The sequence below is a fragment of the Manis javanica genome, chromosome 18 (assembly GCF_040802235.1).
Source record: "Manis javanica isolate MJ-LG chromosome 18, MJ_LKY, whole genome shotgun sequence".
In the NCBI taxonomy this organism is placed as follows: Eukaryota; Metazoa; Chordata; class Mammalia; order Pholidota; family Manidae; genus Manis; species Manis javanica.
Genome location: NC_133173.1, coordinates 19,819,661 through 19,842,730, shown reverse-complemented (window position 1 = coordinate 19,842,730; position 23,070 = coordinate 19,819,661). Strand labels below are relative to the sequence as shown.

Below are 23,070 nucleotides of genomic sequence, written 5' to 3'. Positions count from 1 at the left end.
TTTTTTTCTCAAGATTATATTTGCTTTTTGGAGTCCTTTGGAGTGGTTTTAGAATTTGTTTTTTTTCTGTTTCTGAAAAAAATACCATTGGGATGTAAAGAAATGGAATTGATAGCATTGGTTACTTTGGATAGTATGGGCATCTTTACAATATGGAATCTTATAATCTGTGAACACAGGATGTTTTTCCATTTGTTTGTGTCTTTTTTAGTTTCTTTAGCAATATTTTGTAGTTTCCAGTGTACATACAATATTCCCCCTCATCCGCACTTTCACTTTCTAAGGTTTCCATAGTCAGCAGTGGTCTAGGAGATGATCCTCTTTCTGACATACAGTGAGAAGGTCAGTAGTAGCCCAAAACATAATGTCTGTGTCATTCATACTTCATCTCATCATGTAGCATTTTATCATCTCATTATCACAAGCAAAAGGGTGAGTGCAGTACAATAAGATTTTGACATAGACACCACATTCACATGATTTTTATTACAGTATATTATAATTGTTATATTTTATTATTACTTATTGTTTTTAACCTCTTACATGCTTACTTTATAAATTAAACTTTATCTTAGGTACATATGCATAAGGAAAAACAGTATATATAGGGTTTCGTACAATCTACAGTTTCAGGCGTCCACTGAAGATCTTGAAACGTACATCCTGCAGATAAGGTATGACTATGTTATAAGTCTTTCACCTCTTTGATTAAGTCTACTTGTAAGTATTTTACTTACAATTTTCTTAATTTCCTTTTTGGATTCTTCATTGTTAGTTTATAGAAACAGCTGTTTTTTGCATTTGTTGATTTTTATATCCTACAACTTTACTGCATTCATTTATTAGATTTTTAAAAAATATTTTGAATAATACTTGACAGACAATAATAGTTTTAGGTGTACAACATGGTGATTTGACAATTATGCAGATTGCAAAATGTTCACCACGACAAAGTGTTAAATATAGTTACCGTCTGTCACCACACAAAGTTATTAAAATACTATTGACTATATTCCCTATGCTGTACTTTTCATCCCATGACTTACATATACATTTGGGAATTTGCTCCTCTTTATCCTTTTCAACAATTTTGCCCACCACCATGCTACCACCTACCCCCACTCCAGCCATGGCATCACCACTTTGTTCTCTGTATTTGTAAATCTATTTCTATTTTGTTTGTTTTGGTTTGATTTTTGTAGATTCCACATATAAGTGAAATCATGGTATTTGTCTTTGTCTGACTTACTTCACTTAGTGTAACACCCTCTAGGTCCGACCATGTTGTTGGAAATGGCAAGGTGTCATTAATTTTTATGGCTGTGTAATATTCCATTGTATATATATAGCATGTCTACATCCATTCATCTATTGATGGACATTTGGGTTGCCGACATGTCTGGCTATTGTAAATACTGCTGTATTGAACAGGGGGGTGCAGATACCTTTTCAAGATAGCGATTTTGTTTTCATTGTGTAACAGCCCAGAAGTAGAATGGCTGGATCATGTGATAGTTCTATTTTTTTTTTTTTTTTTAGGAACCTCTATACTGTTTTCTGTAGTGGGAGCATGGTGTTACATTCTGACCAGCTATTCATGAAGGTTTCCTTTTCTCTACATCCTCACCAATACTTATTTCTTGTCTTGCTTATTGTAGCCATTCTGACTGGTATGAGGTGGTTTTGCTTTTCATTTCCCTGATGATTGGTGATGTGGAGCATCTTTTCATGTGACTTTTGGCCATCTGTATATCTTCTTTGAAAATATGTGTATTCAGGTCTTCTACCCATTTTTAAATTGGGTTATTTACTTTTTTGGTGTTGAGCTGTGTGAGTTCTTAGGTATTTTGCATATTGACCCCTTACCAGATAAATCATTTGTGAATATAGTCTACCATGCAGTAGGTTGCCTTTTCATTTTGTTGATGGTTTCCTTTGCTGTACAGAAGCTTTTTAGTTTGATGTAGTCTCACTTGTTTATTTTTACTTTCTTCTCCCTTACTGGGAAGGTGTATCCAGAAAAAAATTGTTCATGCTAATGTTTAAGAAATTCCTGCCTGTTTTTCTCTAAGAGTTTTATGGTTTCATGTCTTAAATTTAGGTCTTTAATACATTTTGAGTTTACTTTATGTATGTTGTTAGACTGATGCAGTTTCATTCTCTTGCATATAGCTGTCCAGTTTTCCCAATACCATTCTTTGAAGGGACTATTCTTCCTATTGTATATTCTTGCCTCCTTTGTTATAGGTTAATAGAATATATTTACGGTTATTTTGGGGCTTTCTTTTCTGTTCCATTGATCTATGTATGGGGTCTGTTCCACCTTGTGCCAGTACAGTACTGTTTTAATCTCTGTGGCTTTGTAGTATAGCTTGAAGTCAGGGAGCATGATAACCTTAGCTTTGTTATTCTTTCTCAAGACTGCTTTGGCTATTCAGTCTTTGGTGGTTCCATGTAAATTTTAGGATTCTTTCCTCTAGTTCATTGAAAAATGCCATTGTTATTTTGAAGGGGATTGCCTTGAATCTGTAAATCGCTTTGGGCAGGATGGCCATTTTGACAATATTAATTCTTCCTATCTATGAGCATGGGATAGCTTACCACTTACGTGTGTCTTCTTCAGTCTTTGTCAGTATCTTATACTTTTCAGAGTATAGGTCTTTCACCTTCTTTATTAAATTTATTTCTAGGTTTTTACTCTTTTGATGCAATTGTAAATGGGATTGTTTTCCTAATTTCTCTTTCTGTTGTTTTGTTGTTAGTATATAGGAATGCAACATATTTCTGGATGTTGATATTGTATCATGTAAGTTTATTGAATTCATTTATTAATTCTAATAGTTTCTTGGTGGAGTCTTTAGGGTTTTTTATAAATAGTATTATGCCATCTGCAAATAGTGAGTTTCACTTCTTTCTTGCTAATTGGATCCCTTTATTTTCTTTTCTTTGGTTGCTGTGGCTAGGATTTCCAGTACTGTGTTGAATAAAAGCAGTGAGAGTGGGTATCTTTGTCTTGTTCCTGATCTGAGAAGAGAAGCATTCAGCATTTCACCACTGAGTATTATGTTAACTGTGGGTTTGTCATATATTACCTTCATTAAGTTGAGATACGTTCCCTGTACCCACTTTGGTGAGACTTTTTATCAAGAATGGGTATTGAATTTTGTCAAATGCCTTTTCTGCATCTGTTGAGATGATCATATGGTTTTAATTCTTTAGTTAATAGTATTTCACATTAATTAATTTGTGCTCGTGGTTATTGAACCATCCTTGTAAACCTGGATGGTAATACTAGCCTGGTCATGGTGAATGATCCTTTAATGTATTTTTTAATTCAGTTTTCTGATGTTTTGTTGAGGATTTTTGCATCAGTGCCCATTAGGTGTATTGGTCTGTAATTTTCTTGTGTAGTTTGTCTGGTTTTGATCAGGGTGATACTAGCTTTATAGAATGAGTTTGGAAGCATTTTTTGCCCTTTTATGTTTTGGAATAGTTTGAGAAGGTAAGTATTAAGTCTTTAAATACTTGCTAGAACCTAGCTGTGAAGTCATCTATCTGATCATGGATTTTGGTTGTTGGGAGTTTTTTGATTACTGTTTAGTTCATTTCTATTAATCAATCTGTTTGAATTTTCTATTTCTTTCAGAGTCAGTCATGGAATACTGTATGTTTCTAACAATTCATTTCTTTTAGGTTGTCCCATTCGTTGGCATGTAATTTTTTCATTGTAATCTCTTATAGTCCTTTATATTTTTGTGGTTTTGGTTGTAACTTTCATTTCTGATTTTATTTGAGATTCCCCCTCTGCCTCCCCACCCACACTTTTTTTTTTTTTAATGAATCTGGCTAATAATGGTTTATAATTTTTTTTTTTTGTCTTTTCAAAGAACCAGGTCTTACTTTCATCTATCTCTTGTGGTCTCTATTTCATTTATTCTCATTCTGATATTTGTTATTTCCTCCTTCTGGTAACTTTGGGCATTGTTTATATTGTGTTTCTGTTTTCATTTGTCTGTAGATATTTTTTGATTGCCTCTGATTTCTTTGTTGACCTACTGGTGGCTAAGTGGCATGTTCTTTAACCTCCACATATTTGTGTTTTTTTCCAGCTTTTTTTTCTTGTAATTGATTTCGAGTTTCACGTTGTGTTCAGAAAAGATGTTTGGTATGATTTCAGTCTTCTTAAATTTATTAAGACTTGTTTTCTGGTCTGTGTGAGCTACTCTGGAAAATGTTCCATGTGAACTTGAAAGGGATGTGTATTCCACTGTTCAGATGGAATGTTCTGCAGATGTCTGTTAAGTCCATCTGGCCTGATGTGGTGTTCAGAGTTACTGTTTCCTTATAAGAGTTTCCTTATAAGTAACTCTTATAGGATACAGAGTTACTGTATCCTATATATATATAGGATATATATATATATCCTATCCATATATATCAATGGGTAGGGCATGGACCAGACCTACCCATTGATATAAGTATGTTAAAGTCTCTTACTGTCAGTTTCTCCCTTTATATTTGTTAACATTTGCTTTATGGTTTTAGTGCTCCTCTGTTGGCTTTATAGATATTTACAATTTTATATCCCCTTGTTGGATTGGTCCCTTTATCATTATGTAATGTGCCTTTGTCTCTTGTTCATATTCGTTCTAAAGGTATATTTTGTCTGATAAAAGGATTGCTTCCCAAACCTATTTTTTACTTCCATTTTCATGGGATATCTTTTTCCATCCTTTTAGGTGTACTCTGAAGTATGTGTCTTTAGGTCTGAATTGAGTTTTTTACAGGCAGCAAGCGTATTACATGGGTCTTGGGGGTTTTTGTTTTTAAATTCAGCTGCTGTATGTCTTGATTGGAGCATTTAGAACATTTATATTTAGAGTAATGTTGATAGACCTATGTACTTATTGCCATTTTGTTGTTTTCTGGTTGTTTTTGTAGTTCTCTGTTCCTTTCTTCTTCACTTGCTGTCATTCTGTGTGATTGATGACTTTCTTTAGTGTTCTATTTGGATTACTTTATCTTTATTTTTTGCATATCTATTAATAGTTTTGGGTTTTGGTTACTGTGAGGTTCATATATAGCATCTTAAGGATATAGCATTTATATTAAATTTATGGTTGCTTAAGTTTACAGTTTTAGTCCCTCTCCACATTTTATATATATGACATCATACTTTATACATCTTTTTAATTTTTACTACTTTTGTCTTTTAACCTTCATTATAGCTTTTACATGATTGATCTACTACCTTTACTGTATGTTTGCCTTAATGAATGAAGTTTTTACCTTTCATAATTTTCTTCTAGTTAAGTCCTTTTCTTTTTATCTTAAAGAAGTTCCTTTAACATTTCTTTCTTGTAAGGCTGGTTTAGTGGTGATGAACTTCTTTAACTTTTGTTTGTTGGGGAAACTCTCTCTTCTTCAATTCTAAATGATAACCTTGCCAGGTAGAGTGTTCTTGGTTGTAGGGTTTTTTTCTCTTTTAGCACTTTGAATGTATTCTGCCACTCCCTTATGGCCTGTAAAGTTTCTGCTAAAAATCAGTTGATAGTATTATTCCCTTATATGTAACACATTGGATTTCTCTAGCTGCTTTTAAAAGTCTTTATTTTTATTCTTTGTCATTTTAATTGTCATGTATCTTGGTGTGGACCTTCTTGGGTTCATCTTGTTTGGGGCTTTCTGTATTTCCTGTATGCGGATGTCTATATCCTTCCCCAGTTAAGGGAAATTTTGAACTATTATTTCTTCAAATAACTTTCCTGCCCTTTAATTTCTTCTCTCACCTATAATACAAATGTTAGTAAGCTTGATATTGCCCCAAAGTCCCTGTACCTATCAATTAAAAATCATTATTGTCTTTTTGCTGTTCAGCTTGAATACTTTCCATTACTGTGTCTCCCAGATGGCTGGTCCTTTCTCTTGCATTATTTAATCTGCTTTTGATTCTCTCTAGTATAGTTTTCATTTCATTTATTATATTCTTCAACTCTGATGGCTTGTTTTTTAATTTACTATCCCTTTCTTGAAGTTCTCACTGAGTTCATCCACTCTTTCCTCAAGTCTGGTGAATATCTTTATAGCCATTACTTTAAACTCTTTATCCAGGTATCTTGTTTAACTCTTGTTTCATTTAGTTATTTTTCTGAAGTTTTTTCTGTTTTTTTAGTTTGAAACATATTTCTCTATCTCCTCATTTTGTATCTTTCTGTGTTTGTTTCTATCAGTTAGGTGGAACAGCTACTTCTGCTAATCTTGACAGTGTGGTCTTGTATAGGAATGTTCCTTATGTAGACTGTGTGTCCCTTATGGCTTTGGGTCGCTAGCTGGAACCGGAGCAGACCAGGGGTGTCCTTGGGCACTGCTGGAGCTGATGTGGGCATGGACCAGATGGTCCTGGGTGCTCTCAGCAAGGACTGTCCTGTTCAGGTCTACTGGAGCTGAAGCAAGCACAGCCCAGGGAAATCCTGGTAAGACAGCTGGAGTCCACATGGGCCTGTGTTGTGGGGGTGGGCCTGTTTTGCTCTGCTAAGGGGGTGTCCTAATGGAACAGCAGGAGCTCTATTGTATGTGGGGCAGGGTATGTGCTGGCAGGGTGGCTGGAGCCCAAGCAGGTGCAGGCCAGCTGTGTTCTGGTGTGTTGATCTGGTGTTGCCTTGGTTGGGCTTCTGGCCCATGGGTCTGTTCAGGCTGGTGTGGTTTGTGGTTGGGTGTCTAGCAGCACAAGTGTAAGGTACCACTTTGGGGGAGGTCTAGATCTGGTGTGGGCTAGGGTCTGCCAGGCCTCACTGAGGTGGCAGGCTAGCAGGTTCCCCTCTGTGCTATCAAGGTAGAGAGGCAACATAAATAATGGCTTTTGCCAGTTCTTCCTATTTCAAAGAGAGTTTTAGCAGTTCCCCACCATTGACATTCAGTGTTGATAAACGCATTTCCTTCACTTGTAGCCTAGTGGCTTTTTGAGCCACATTTTGTCCCTGTGCCCCAGCATGGGTGAACCTGTGCACAGGGCCCTCAGTGATATCCCTCCCTCCTGTGTTTCCTGGCATGGGGTGGTTTCTGTCTTGACCATTCCTGCATCTCACCTGCTGTTGTCTGTGTGCCCTTTCCGTTCTTGTTCAGTAGGTGTTGTAATCAGCTTTTGGCTCTGTAATAGGAATTGCTCTGCATGGAGGGGGATTTGGCTTGTGCATGATAGGAGGTGAGTTCAGGCTGTTCTTCCTCCATCTCGGACCAGGGCCTTGGTTATTAGTTGGAACAGTTTTTGTTGCTATTGGTGGCTCTTGAGACTTTTCTACACAAGCTCACATCATCAGCAAACTGATAATTTTATTTCTTCCTTTCCTATTTGAATGTGTTTGTTTATTTATTTATTTTTGCCTTATTGCTCTGCCCAGGATATTGGGAAGTGTGTTAAAAAGAAATGGAGAGAGTAAGCATCCTTGCCCTGTTCCTGATGTTACAGGAAAGGCTTTCATTTTTACACCATTGGTATAATCTTAGCTCTGGGCTTTTCATATATGGCCTTTATTATGTTGTGGTAATTTTCTTCTATGACTGTTTGTTGAGTGTTTTGATTATAAGAGGGTGTTCATTATTTGTCATGTTTTCTGCATCAGTTGAGAGGACCAAGTTATTTTTGCCCTTCATTTTGTTAATCTGTTGTATTGCTTTGATTTTCATATGGTGAATCATCCTTAGATTCCAGGAATAAATCCCGCTTAGTGATGATATATATCTTTTAAATGTGTTGTTCAATTCTATTTGCTACTATTTTATTGAGGATTTTTACATCACTGTTAGGGATATTGGTCTGTATTTCTTGTATTTTTGTTTCATTTTGGTATCCAGGCTATTCTGGCCTCATGGGATGAGTTTGGAAGTGTTCCCCTTTCAATTTTTTGGAAGAGTTTGAAAGGGATTGGTGTAAATTCTTTAAATCTTTGGTAGGTTTCTCTACTGAAGGCATTTGGAGCTGGGCTTCTCTTGTTGGGAGGTTTTTTTGATTACTGATTCAATCACCTTACTATTTATAGGTTGCTTCAGACTTATTATTTCCTCATGATTCAGTCATATTAGGTTATGTGGTTCTGGAAATAATACCCCTTTCTTGTAGTTTGTACAATTTATTGGTGTATCATCATTGATAGGAGTCTGTTTGATCCTTATAGTTTTGTGGTGTCAGTTATATAGTGTGGCTTTTCTCATTTCTGATCTTTGTTGAGTCTTCTCTCTTTTTTTCTTGTTTGGTCTAGCTAATGATTTGTTGATTTTTTTCTGGATAATATCTGAAAACCAAGTCTTAGTACTGTTTATTTTTCTAGTTTTCTGTTTTCTGTTTCACTTATTTCTGCTGTAATATTATTTCTTCCTTCCTTCTGCTAACTGGGTTGTTTTTCTAGTTCTTTGAGGTCTAAAGTTGATTTGAGGTTGTTCTTGTTTTTTAATACAGGTATTTACAACTATAAACTTCCTTCTTAGACTCCTTTTGCTGCATCCCATACATTTTGATAGGTGTGTTTTATTCTCATTTGTCTCAAGATAATTTCTAATTTGTCTTGATTTCTTTTTTGACCCATTGGCTGTTCAAGACTATGTAGTTTTGATTTCCACATATTTGTGGATATCCAAGTTTTCCCTTTGCTCTGGAAAGATAATTCCTTTGTATTTGGAAAAGGTACTTGGTAGGATTTCAGCCTACTTAAATATCTTAAGACTTGTTTTATGTAATAACATGATTTCCTGGAAAATGTCCCTTGTGAAATTGAGAAAATGTGTATTGTGCTGTTGTGTCGAGTGTCATGTATGTGCCTGTTAGGTCCATTTGATCTGTAATGTTGTTCAAGTCCTTTGTTTCCTGATTGATATATCCATTACTGAAAGCAAGGTATGGAAATGTCCTGTAATTACTGTGTTACCATCTATTTCTCTCCATTTCTGTCAGTGTTTGTGTAATGAATTTGGGTGCTCTGCTGTTAGGTGCAGATGTATTTATAATATTTTTCTGGTGAATTGACCCTTTTATTTTTGTACCTTGTTTTTTGTGACTTGGAAGTCTAGGTTTTCTGACACATATATATATAGCCCCCCCTGCTCCCCTTTGATTATCATTTAAGATATCTTTTCCGTCCTTTTAACTTTCATCATGTGTATGTCCTTGTATCTAAAGTGAGTCAGTGAGTCTCCTGTAGACAGCATATAGTTGGGTCTTTAAATAACCCATTCAGCCAATCTGTAACTTTTGATCGAGCAGTTCAATCCATTTACATTTAAAGTAATTAGTAATAGGGAAGGATTTACTGTTGCTGTATTGTTTATTGTTTTTTTTGTATGTCCTGTAGTTATTTTTCCCGTTTTCTTCTGTGATGTCTTCCTTTTTGCTTCATTGATTTTTTTTTTGTAGTGACATGCTTTGATTTTTTTTTCACTTTTGTGCATATTCTATAGGCATTTTCTTTGTGGTTGCCATGGGGATTACATTAGATGTCTTATGGTTGTGATTATCTATTGTAAAATTGATATCAGTTTCAGTTGCACATAGAAACTATACTCCCTTCTTACTATGCTGATGGACAGTGACTGTAATGGGGTATGTGGTGGGGACTTGATAATACAGGAGTCTAGTGACAATGTTGCTCATGTAATTGTGTATTAATGATACCAAAATTAAAATAAATTAAAATAAATTAAAAAAGAAAAAGAAACTACTCCTTTACATCTCTCCCCGCTTTATGTTATTCATGATGTAAATTACTTCTTTTCATATTTTATATCCATAACATACAGTTTTTAAAATGTTTTATATCCTAAATCTATCTGACCTTAAAGTGAGTTACTTCCACCATTACAGTATTACAGGATTTTATATGTGTCTGTGTATTTACTTTGTCAGAGAGCTTTGTATTTTGTATGCTTTTGTGGTGTTGTCTGCTGTCCTTTTGCTTCCAGTTGAGACTACCTTTTGCAATTCTTATAAGGCAGGTCTAGTGATGAATTGTTTGCCTTAAGTGGTCTTTATTTCTCCTTCTTTTTGAAAGTCCATTTTAACAGCTACATTATTTTGGGTCAGCAGTTACTTTTTTTTTTCTAACAGTCTTATGCTCCCTTGTACATGACCAGTTTTTCTTTTGCTGCTTTCAAGATACTGTCTTTGTTTCTGACTTTGACAGTTTGATTATAATGTATCTTAGTATGAGCCTCTTTGGGTTCATTCTAGTTGGAGTCCTTTGAACCTCTTAAAATTAGATGTCCATTCCTTTCCTCAGATTTGGGAATTGCTGGCCAATTATTTTTATTAAATTAATTTTATTAAAAAATAAATGTTTAAGTAAATTTAAAAAATAGTATTTTATTAAAATATTTTATTAAACTGTCTGCCCCTTTCTTTTCTCCTGGGATTCTCCTAATGCATATGTTAGTTTGCCTTATAGTATCATGTAAGTCCCTTAGAGTTTCTTCATTTTTCTTTATTTTTTCTTTTTTCCTCTGACTGGATCATATAAAGTGGCTTGCCTTTGACTCTTGAGATTCTTCCTTCTTCAAGTCTGCTGTTGAGCCCCTCATGAATTTTTCAATTCAGTTATTATAGTCTTCACATCTGGAATTTGTTTGGTTCTTTTCTCTGTTTTCTTTCTGTTGATATTCATATTTTCTCCATGTATCATGATTTCATCTAGTTGTCTCCTTGTGTTCTCTTGTAGTGAGTTGAGTTTCCTTAAGGCAATCGTGACGAATTTTTTTTAAGTAATTAAAGACCTCTGTTGAAGTCAATTTCTAGAACTTTATTTTGTTCCTTTGATTGGGCTATGATTACTTGACTTTGTTTTTCTTTTTGTTTTTATGTGACTTGTTACTTTTTATTGTGGAGTCTGCACTTGAGAAAGCAGCCATACCTCCGTCTCTGTGGACTGGCTTCATGGGGGGAAGGAAGATCTTTACCATTCAGCCTGGCTAGAGAGTCTTTGTTCCTCTAAGACCTTTTACCAGGAGTGCATCTTACCTGAATTTATGCTTGAGTTTCCCATTTGAAGAGGTTTCTTGGTTTCTCTTTCAAGAACTTATAACCTTTTATCCTCTTTTATGTCTGTATATAGTACTTCAGGTTCTCTGTTGATGCCACAAGCCAGGAACTGTCTTTTGTTTTCTGTAGGTGTCCAGTGTATTCTCCAGGTATCCAATATGTGTTGTTTGCATCAGTGAGCTAAGTCAGACAAGACAAAAGTAATCCCTTTGGCGGTTCCCCCGGCCCCCCAGAATTGGAATGTTGGACATAATTCTACTCTTCCATTTCCAATGGTGAAGGTACAAGATGGGCTTTTCATGATCATTGTGAATGAACTTGTACCACCTTGGGGAGGGGTTTGAAGCGGTTGAAGTGAAATTTCTTTTCTTACTCATTTCTGGCTGTTTTCTTTACTTAGAGATCACCTGGAGTACTACAACTTTTTAAGTGATATCTAGAGGTCTCATAAAGGGTTCTTGGACCGTATGTCAGTGTTACTGTAGGGAAATAGTTTTGGGGCTTTTTCCTCCATCTTGCTGATGTCATTACTGGTTAGCTTATCTTTTTGTTCAAATAAATTTAATTATTTCTGCAGTTAAGTTGGTAGAAGCAACATGTGAAAAGATTCATTTATCACCTGTGTAAGCTAACTTTGGTCTAAAAATCTTTAGTATTAATTTTAAAGATTAGTATCCGAATACTGAAAAACTGTAGGTGTTTCTCAACAGTACATAAAAAAGCTACGTAATTTTTCCAGTAACTATGTTAAGGTTTTCTTAACTCCTAACCCCCTTAAGAATGTTATTTGTTAAGAGCAATCCAAATATCTAGAATACAAAATAATTGGCCAGTGAGATCTTTATCACACAATTTACAACATACTGCTCCATCCATGGTAGACACTCAAGTATATAATTAGTCACGGAATAAATTTGTTGTCTTGATTGTCTTTGAATTTTAAAAAAATCAAAGACCATATTTCATGGTTATCTCAGAGAACTGCACTAATGCCAACATGTATTTTCTTTGCCCTTAGGCTCTTAATTGGAAGGATGCACACAGATATATTTAGGTTTTTGTTTTATTATAACTTGATTGCAAAATGTGATACTGTTTGGTTATTACAGTAAACATATTTCTAATATTCTTTGGCCTCTGTATTCTTTACTTCTTCATTTGACTTCATCTTCAATTAAAGTCACTCTTCTTAACATTCACATATTCTTTCTGATCTTTGCCTTTTTATGTCCTTGTATTTTTCTTTGCTTTATTCACCATTAATTTTTGTGTTGTATCTCATGTTACTATATTTTTGGTGTTCTAATGTTGTTTTTGATTCCAGTCTTGTTTGCTCATTGTTCATGGACACATTTTTACTTTCTGACAGTTGCTATTTTTATTTATTTATTTTTTATTAAGGTACCATTGATACACACTCTTACAAAGGTTTCACATGAAACACATTGTGGTTACTACATTCACCATATTATCAAGTCCCCACCCACACCCCATGGCAGTCACTGTCCGTCAGCATAGTAAGATGCCACAGAGTCACTACTTGTCTTCTCTGTGCTACACTGTCTTCCCTCTGCCTCCCCTGACACCATGTGTGTGCCAATCATAATACCTCTCAATCCCCTTATCCCTCCCTTCCCACCCACTCTCCACAGTGCCTTTCCCTTTGGTAAATGTTGGTCCATTCTTGGGTTCTGTGAATCTGCTGCTGTTTTGTTCCTTCAGTTTTTTCTTTGTTCTTGTGCTCCACAGATGAGTGAAATCATTTGGTACTTGTCTTTCCCCACCTGGCTTATTTCACTGAGCATAACACCCTCTAGCTCCATCCATGTTGTTGCAAATGGTAGGATTTGTTTTCTTCTTATGGCTGAATAATATTCCATTGTGTATATGTACCACATCTTCTTTATCCATTCATCTACTGATGGACAGGTTGCTTCCATTTCTTGGTTATTGTAAATAGTGCTGCAATAAACATAGGGGTGCATATGTCTTTTTGAATTTAGGAGATCCTACTTTCTTTGGGTAAATTCCTAGGAGTGGAATTCCTGGGTCAAATGGTATTTCTACTTTTAGTTTTCTGAGGAACCTCCATACTGCTTTCCACAATGGTTGAAGTAATTTACATTCCCACCAGCAGTGTAGGAGTTTCCCCTTTCTCTGCATCCTCACCAGCCTTTGTTGTTCCTTGTCTTTTTATGTTGGCCATTCTGACAGTTGCTATCTTTATGGCTTCATTTTTTCGTTCTTGTATTCATTGCTTATTTTCCAACTGCTTTTTCAGTTCAATTTGAGATCTTTGTCAACTTTCATCTCCTATTTTGTTGGCAGCCGTTTCAGTGATTCTAACCCCAATGGTGTGCCATTGGTATAGGAACATTAAACATACTTCCCTCATATTTGTCTCCTTTACAGGTAAATTAAGTTGCTGTGCATAGTTATGGTTAGATTGTAGCTCTTATTTTTATCATTAATATAGGAGTTTTTATTTGGCTTTGTTTCTGTTAATTTCTGGACTGCTCTAAAAATTAGGATTTAAAGTCAGTAACATGGCATTAGTGCCATTGATAACACTGACATTAGTTTTCTAAAACTATTTCCTCTGCAGTTGGCAAGCTCTGTAAAACGTTGCAATATGGTAACAATGCTTTCCATAATGTTTTATTTAGAAATCTTCAAAACGTGCAGCAAAGTTGAAAGAATTTTACAACTGACACCATATGCCTACCTTCTAGAGCCTACCAGGAATACTTATATTGTTTGATAACGTGCATCCATCTATCCATCTGTCCGTCTCTTTTTTATTCCCCATGCATTTCAGAGTTAATTGCTGTACAGTTTCCCCTAAGGTGAAATCCTTTCTGAAAAGATTTCTGTCAGGTTTTTTAGAGTAACTGTGGCCCTCCACATAGAAGTTATTCCATAAAATGTTATGGAATGTATCACTAATCCAGTCAGAAATAAAACAAGTAAATGGAAATGGAAAAGTATTGTCTGTTTTAAATGTGTGTTTCCAGGTGTCTACTTTATTTTTGAGAGCTCTGTCACTAGAAGTTCTCACTTGGCCTTCACTAGTGACTCAGTAAGAAAAGCATCAACATATTATAAAGTACTTAGTTTGGTTTTTGAATAGCAAGAAAAGTCAGTGAGATGTAAGGAAATTAAAGAAGCAAGCCGTGGCTCCCCTTCTGGTAGTTTTATGAATGGCAGGTAAGTGTCAATAAAGGGACTTAGGGAAAGGCCTTCTCTTCATTTGTTGCCTTTTTTCTGTCACTTCATTTCTTCCTTCCTCCTCATTTCTTCCCCATTCTTTTTCCCTCGCTCCTTCCCTGTTCTTTTATTATACTGGAGGAAGGTGTACATTTTACTGCACTGTTTTGCTGAGGGGAAAGAAAGAGTGAGGAGCCCATGTGATAAGTTGGAAGTATCACTGGAGGGCAGACAGCACAGACTTTAAATTAAGAATTGGTACATTTTTTCCTGTAAAGAGCCAAGTAGTATTTATTTTAGGCTTTGCAGGCTATACAGTCTCTGTTAAAACTATCCAACTCTTCTTTAGTAGTGCAAAAAACAGTAGACAGTTTAAGAGGATGAAGTTGGCTATGTTCTAATAAGACTATATAAACATTTTTGCATGTCACAGAATATTATTTTTCTGACGTTTTCTACCATTTATAATTATAAAACCATACATAGCTTGCAGGCTATAAAAAACAGGGGGTGGGTTAGACTTGGCCCATAGTATGATTTGGCATCTTCTACTATATAGAGATTAACCGTTTGCAGGTTATTTACCAACTTAGAAGCCTTTTATGTGTTCTAAGTTTTATGGGGATACCGAATTATACAGAGGTAAATTAGTGTCATTGGAGTGACAAAAGAGGAAATATGCTTATTGTGATTGAGTCCACGGATAGCATGGAGGTTCCAACATGGCCTCCTTTCGGTTGTGTCTCATCAATGTAGTTGCTGTTTTTAAGTTGAGACCAGAGAAGCAGATCAAATAGAGGGGACTACTTTCCCTTTCTGGTAGTAAGTCTTCCTTCAGTGGAATTGCAAACCCAAATTTTTGAGACAAGCCTGAATTAAAATCTCTTATTGGACGTGTGACTTATTAGTGACTAATGCTTTCATGGTGTTTACTATGTGACAGTCAGTATTCTAAGCACTTAATATATATAAACTCTTTCAGTTCTTCTAAAGCTATGATAATTCTCATATAAACCATCATCTTAAAGATGAGGAACCTGACACATAGAAGTAACCCATTCTAGGTCACATAGGTAATAAGTGGCAGGCAGAACCAGCATGTAAAACTGGGCCTTCTGACCTTAGAATGAGAGCTCTTAACTGCTAGGGTTTAAAGCCTCCTAAAGCAGGAACATCTGTAAAGTATCTAGCACATAGGTCCTCAATAAATTACAACTTAACAAAATATAGTCATATCTATTCCTGGAGAAATTTAATGTACTTGTGTTACGTCAGATACCGTACATCAATATGAAATTCAAATTAATCATTTTTCAGAAGGTTTTTTTGCTTTTTTCAATCACACATTATTTATGGGATTTTTTCCCATAAAATTTTTTCATACTACTATGAGAATTATTTTGAAATGAATCACTTTCTATAAGATAAAATGATAGAAATGACTTAGACTCTGGAGGCAGAAGACCTGTGGACTCCTGTTGTCCTGGTTCTGCACTTCCTTTGTGTAATGTTGGGTACATGATCTGACTTTATTCTGTCTCCTCTTTTAGCTATGTACTGAAAATAATCCTCAGAATCATGGGATTCAAATGAGATGACCTATGTCAAAGTTCATACCAGTGGGTCTAGTGTGTTATCAGTATTTAACAAATGCTGGTTCCTTGCTCACTTCCCTGCAGCATAGAATAACCCAGAATTCAGAACTGAAGGGAGTCTTAAAGATGGGAATTACTTGTTCAGGATCATACAGCTACGTCTTCAGAGGCAGGAGTTGTCACTTAGTACAGGTCTTCTCATTTCTCAGTCTTGTAGTATTTTTACTGTTCACATTTCTTTAGGCATTATATAGAGAAGTATTATGTATGTGACTATGGTTTTCTGTTATTTTTAAAGGAAAAAATCTGACAGTCTTATTAAGAAAAACTTTGCTATTCTGACTTTTGATAATCGTGATCAATTTAGTAAACCTTGAAGCCATTGAAATCATGTATGTGAAGTTTTAAAACTACAAACATTTTCCCCATTTGTATTTATTAATTCTTAGTATACTAGTAGTGTATTTATTACAGAAAAAATAAATTAGAAGCATAAAGATAGGAGGATTTAAAACACCTATTCAGTCATATCATTCAGTTAAAATAACTCTTTTAACACCATTTTGCAAAATCATCCAATTATTTCCCACAAATGGGATCTCTGATTTGTGTAGTTCATTCTCTGATTATGTTTTTAAGACTTCTGATACATGTTCATAATTTAACTTTAGAAAGGAAATATATACCTGTTTACATTCTCATTAGAGAAAATTTCTGCAGTTTGGGAGAAGATGGCATTAATACCCCATTCTTCATTGAAGAATAGCAGTATATGGTATAAATCTTATAGATTCTATATTTCTCTTCCTTTACATGTTGTCACTTTTAATATTTCAAATAGTTATATATCTGGAATAATTTTCAAAAATGGAATTGTTTATAGCTACATATAATAAAATATCTGAAGTCATGTTCATGTTATTTTTAAGTGTGTTTTGTGAGTTTTTCTTTTTTCTCTATTTGCATGCAGTGAGTGGTAAATTTGCATGGAACACTTGAAAAATAGAAGCACCAGAATGAATTGAATGTGTTTGAATTATTACTCTGTGTCATTTACCTTGATAGTTTAGAGACAGAGTCCTATTTTTGAGATAAAATTGGACCTATTAGTGTGTCCTTACCTACTACTTCCTTGCCTTGTTAATTTTTCAGTTTCTCATGATTAGCAAGATGTATCTCATAATTAACAAAATGTAAACTCTAATGCCATTTGACATTTAGTCCTACGTGTTGGTAAGATAATTGTAGGAACATTTTGAGAATTAAATTAGGTATTTTTTTATGCTTTTGATTATTTGTAGTTCTTACTCCCATGCATGTGAATTTGACCAAAAGGAATAGCTATGTATACGATATCTTCAGATAATTTAAAATAGGCTACTCTGTTTAAATTATGGTAATCTCATGTCATCAGATAATAGGAACATAGATGTTAGATTTGAATAAACTATAAATACAGAGACAGATAATGTATGTAGTCTTGCTTCTTGCTTGATGAAATAATCCCTTTCTAAATATCCTTGGTAGCTCTGTAGGAACAGATATAATGCAACATTAGTCTACATAAGTTCACAAACTAAGAGGAATGTAAGATTTGGCTCGAAGGGAATTTATTCCATGTTCTTATGACATGGAATTAATAATGAAGTTTAACATGTTTTGGGTTCAGGATTATGCTTTGAGTCACTTTCTTACAGTGTAACACAAGCTTTGGGTATTTCATTTACAGATTTACTTTAAAATCTATATGATAGTTAATAGGGAACAGGCTTTTCTGTTTCAGGAAGAAGTTCTGTGTTACCTATAAATGAGGTATTTATAAGCTGCTGGAATAAAATGGTGACTCTATAAAGGAAAGCTGGATCAGTACTTTAGATAGATTCTGATTTCTTAATGTCAGTTTTTAAAGTGATGAAATACAAAAACTCTTAGCCATAAACCTTGCAGTTCAGCTGTTCAAACAGTTTAAGCCTGCATACCATCAAACAAGTTTTCTCCCCTTTTTTAAAACTAAAGGACAGCATATCCTGTTAAAACAGTGATTTTGATAAACATTGATACTTTCTCACATATCTTATTTATCTTATTTTAACCAGGGAAATATTTATCAAATATTCCCTTAGTTAGAAATTTTATGTAAGTAGAGATCTCCATTTTCTAACACCTCATCTTAATATGCAAGTTTATTACTTCAGTGCTTGACTAACTTTTGTCTTGCTGATGATCTGTTGAGCTTTGTACCTCAGAGCTGTACTAATCATAATCACTGTGCTTATTTGAATGTTTGGTACAGGAAGCGAGCAGCTGCAAAGCATCTAATAGAACGCTACTACCACCAGTTAACTGAGGGCTGTGGAAATGAGGCCTGCACGAATGAGTTTTGTGCTTCCTGTCCAACTTTTCTTCGTATGGATAACAATGCAGCAGCTATTAAAGCCCTTGAGCTTTATAAGATTAATGCAAAACTCTGTGATCCTCATCCCTCCAAGAAAGGAGCAAGCTCGGCTTACCTTGAGAACTCGAAAGGTACCCCTAACAACTCCTGCTCTGACATAAAAATGAATAAGAAGGAAGGACAAGGAGCAAGAGATGATTTTAAAGGTAAGATGTCCTCTTTAATTGAGAATTTTTTACTGAAAACAAGACTGGAGATGTAAATAATGTGTGAGGTTTTGATTTGTCTAATTGTGTGACATTAGGACATGATAGTATAGTGGAACTGATTTTTTCTGTGTGTGGTAAAGGACGAAATAAGTTAGAGATTTAACCACATTTTACTGTTATAAACATCTCTGATTAGAAGCAGATTATACTCCAAAAGTTCCTTTGTTAATGATTGATTGGAACTTTTAAGCATTTCAGTCAGGAAATATACTGGTAGTTAATCTCCCAAGTAGGCTACAAAGTCTACTTAATTATGGAATAGCTGGACTGAACATGTGGTATGAGTTGTGGAACCCAAGTACTATGCAATGAAAATAGCAGAAAGAGGAAGCAAGGCAGGATTTTGGAATAGCTACCTTAAAAATAATTCAGTTTTTCCTTCTAAAGTATTCTTTCCATATTGTGTTCACATGCTGCCATAACCAGCACACTCATGCCACCAATAATCACATGTAACAGTGCCATTCTTCGTGCAGACTTCACTTTGTTTTCTCAATGATCCTGCATTGCCAAATTGTTAAAAACTTTCTTTCCTTTTTTTTTATCCTCAAAACATTTATGCCCTCTGTAAATAACAAATATTAGTAAAAAGGTAATCACATTTCTGAATGGCTGACAAGGCTTAGCCCCATCAGAGGTAATTGTGTATTCAAAGAGGAAGCTTTTTGTTTAAAACATACAGGCATACCTCATAGTATGCTTGGTTTTACTGCATTTTACAGATAGAGCGTTTTTCAAAGTTGAGGGTTTGTGGCAACCGTGCATCAAGCAAGTCTCAGTGCCATGTTTCAAACAGCATTTGCTCCCTTTGTGTTTCTGATACATTTTGGTAATTCTCACAATATTTCAAACTTTTTCATAATTATTGTTATTATTGTTACTTTTGTTAATAACACAATCTCTGATCAGTGTTCTCTGATACTATTGTAATTCTTTTGTCATGCCACAAACTGTGCCCATATAAAGGTGGTGAACTTACTTAATAAATGTGTGTATGCTGACTGCTCTACTGACCAACCATTCCTCCATCTTTCTCCCTCTTCTCAGACTTCCCTATCCCCCAAGACATGACAGTATTGAAATTAGGCCCACCTGCAATGGGCTCTAAGTATACAAGGGAAAGGAGGAGTTGCATGTCTCTCACTTTAAACCAAAAGCTAGAAATGATTAAGCTTAGCAAGGAAGGCATGTTGAAAGCTGAGACAGGCTGAAAGTAGGGTTCTTGAGCCCAAACAGTCAAGTTGTTGAATGCAAAGGAAAAGCTCCTGATGGAAATTAAAAGTGCTCCTCCAGTGAGCACACAAATGGTAAGAAAACAAAACAGCCTTACTGCTGATACGGGAAAATTTTAGTGGCCTGGAAAGAAGACCAAACCAGTCACAACATTCCCTCAAGCCAAAGTCTAATCCAGAGTAAGGCCCTTCAATTCTTTGACAGCTGAGAACAGAGGAAGCCTTCTGCAGAGGAAAAGTTGGAAGCTGGCAGGCAGAGGTGGGTTCACGAGATTTAAGGAGAGAAGCCATCCCCACAGCATAAAAGTGCAGGTGAAGCAGCAAGTGCTGGTGTAGAAGCTGCAGTGAGTTACTCAGAAGATGGAGCTAATATCATTAAACAAGGTGTCTACCCTGAACAACAGATTTTCAGTGTGGACAAACCAGCCCTCTATTGGAAGAAGAGACCATCTAGGACTTTCACAGTTCAAGAGAAGTCAGTGCCTGGCTCAAGGGTTCAGAGCTTCAAAGGGCAGGCTGATGCTTTTTAGGGACTGACACGTGCGGCTGGAGACTTCAGGTTGAAGCGAGTGCTCATGGACCACTCTGAAAAATCCTAGGGTCTTTAAGAATTATGCTGAATCTACTCTGTCTGTGCTCCACAAACGGAACAACAAAGCCTGGATGGCAGCACATCTCATTACAACATGGTGTACTGAATATGCTGAGCCTGTTATTAAGACCGACTGCTCATAAAAAGATTCCTTTCAAAATCCTACTGCTTGCTGACAATGCACCTGGCCACCCAAGAGCTCTGATGGAGACATACAACAGAACGAATGTTGTTTTCATGCCTGCTAACACAACATCCATTCTGCAGCCCATGGATCAAGGAAGGAATTTCAACTTTCAAGTCTTTTTATTTGCAGAATATATTCCTTAAGGCTATAACTGCAATACATAGTGATTCCTCTAATGGCTCTGGGCAAAGTAAATTGAAAGCCTTTTGGGAAGGATTCACCATTCTAGGTGCCATTAAAGAACACTGATTCATGATTCATGGGAAGATATCAAACTATCAACATTAGCAGGAGTTTGGGAGAAGTTGATTCCAAACCCCATGGATGACTTGGAGGGGTTCAAGACTTGCATGAAGGAAGTAACTGCAGATGTGGTGCAAACAGCAAGAGAACGGGAATTAGGAGTGCAGGCTGATGATGTGACTGAGCTGCTATAATCTCTTGATAACATTTGAAACGGGTGAGGAGTTACTGCTTGTGGATGAGTAAAGAAAGTGGTTTCTCAACATGGAATCTACTCCTGGTGAAGATGGTGTGAAGACTGTTGAAGTGACAACAAAGGATTTAGAATATTGCACACACTTAGTTGATAAAGCAGTAGCTTTGACTCCAATTTTGAAAGAATTCTGCTGTGGGTAAAATGCTATCAAACAGCATTGTGAAAGGAAGAGGCAATCAATGCAGTAAACTTCATTGCTGTGTTATTTTAAGAAATTGCCACAGCCACTCCAACTTTTAACAACCACTGTTGATCAGTCAGCAGCTGTCAACATCAAGGGAAGACCTTCCATCAGTAAAAATTGATGAAAGCTTGGATGATGATTAGCATTTTTAGAAATAAAGTATTTTAAATTGAGGTATCTACTTTTTTTTTTTAGACATAATGCAAACTTAACAGGTTACAGTATAGGGTAAACTTAACTTTTATATGCACTGGGAAACCAAAAAATTCATTTGCCCCACTTCATTGCAATATTCTCTTATTGTGGTCGTCTGGAACCTTACCTGCAGTATATCCAAGGTATGCTTGTATATGAGTTACAGGATACTTACCAAGTTTTGTAACATTGTATGTATTAAGTTTAAATTAATTAGTGAAATGGAATTGTGTCATATAGCTTTTCAGTTTCCATGTTAAAGCTGTTTTCATAATTTGGTAGAAGTTTTGCTTCATAATGCATGGTTCTGTTACATGGATTATCTCATACACTGTGATTAAGTAGGTCAGTTTGTCAGTATGTATAATAAAGAAGTTGCATTGACTCCATTATACACAGGTCCCTAGATCCATGCACTACAGAGTACCAGTTACTTATTGTAGAATGCGCTGCCAGCCAGCCATGGAGGTTTATATTACAGGATGGATGAACACATCTTTTTTGGCTATGTGCTTCCTCTTAGAGATGCTTACTGAATGGTCATCCCCAGTCTTTGTGTGCTGTTTTTGCTCAAACCTGTGTGATGTAGCAGCTTCTTATACTTCCTTCCAATATGCTACTGTCCCTCCCCCTTTTTTTCTGTCACATTCTGTTATTACTATACTATTATTCTACTAGGAATTATAAATGTATTAAGTGCACTAATACTTTTATTTTGATTGATAATTATGTTTGTTACCTCTAGTTACAAAGTTGTTTTATAGAAGAAATTTTTTCACTGTAAAATTTTATAAAATAAGAATATTTTCAGGAACACACATGTATCTCAAGATATACAGGTATATCATACAAAAATGTCTCAATATTCTCTCATATCAAATACCTCTTTCTATTGATACCCAAGCTTTATAAATGTTTATACTCTAATTACAATGTTTTTAAACTAATTTATATTTATGTCTGAAAAACTCAGCTCAGTTCAACATCTTAAAAAGACACTGGGAAAAGTTTGATATATTTTATGTAGAATTAATGGAATATCAGAATCACCTAAAGATGTTCTGAGGAGTATAACATGTCAAAAAAGAGTATGGGTCTAGAATATTGTTGTCCCTACGATAGGCCATTTTACTGCATTCATAGCAACTTTTTTTTAACAACTTAATGATTTAATGACTAGGATGCAAAACTTTTTTCATCCTAACAAGATAGTTATGTATAATTGCAATATTTACTGTGTTTTGGTTATTTTAGGAAATTAGAAGTTTTACATTGTCTGGTAAGAAGGTATTTATAATTTTTTCCAGTTAAAATACTGAAAAATGAGGTCCAAGTTAGCTGTTTCACACTTTACAGTCAGAAGAAGCCTATATAGGTTTCCCCTGATCTCTGAAAATAAAGCTTTCATTTCTCTGAAATCTTACCTTAGGACACATCTTGCTAACAGCTGTGCAAAATCAACAGCAAAACTATGGCAGCTTTATGCTGAGATGCTGAGTGTAGTTCCCAGTGAAGGAGTTTGGCACTGCCACTAACTGCTTGGGGCATGTGCTGTCTGTAATGGCTCACTGTAAAACAAAAACTGAACACTATTTTCGTTTTTCACCTGTTCTTGTAAAGCAAAATTCCTCTTCAGATTTGTTTAGTTAGTGAAAACAGATACGTACTTATGTAGTTCTTTTATAAGAAAAGAAG

The 23,070-nt window shown here is 35.4% G+C and overlaps 1 protein-coding gene across 4 annotated transcripts in view; it reads left to right on the top strand.

Moving 5' to 3' along the window:
- The window catches only part of UBE3A (ubiquitin protein ligase E3A), a 99,002-nt gene that overhangs the window by 43,375 nt on the left and 32,557 nt on the right, over positions 1-23,070 (top strand). For all 4 annotated transcript variants that reach the window (XM_037016610.2, XM_017645908.3, XM_073227110.1 and 1 more), the window contains one exon: positions 18,116-18,423. In XM_037016610.2, coding sequence (XP_036872505.1) covers positions 18,231-18,423 — 193 coding nt within the window. In that variant the 5' untranslated portion in view covers positions 18,116-18,230. The remainder of the gene's footprint in view (positions 1-18,115; positions 18,424-23,070) is intronic.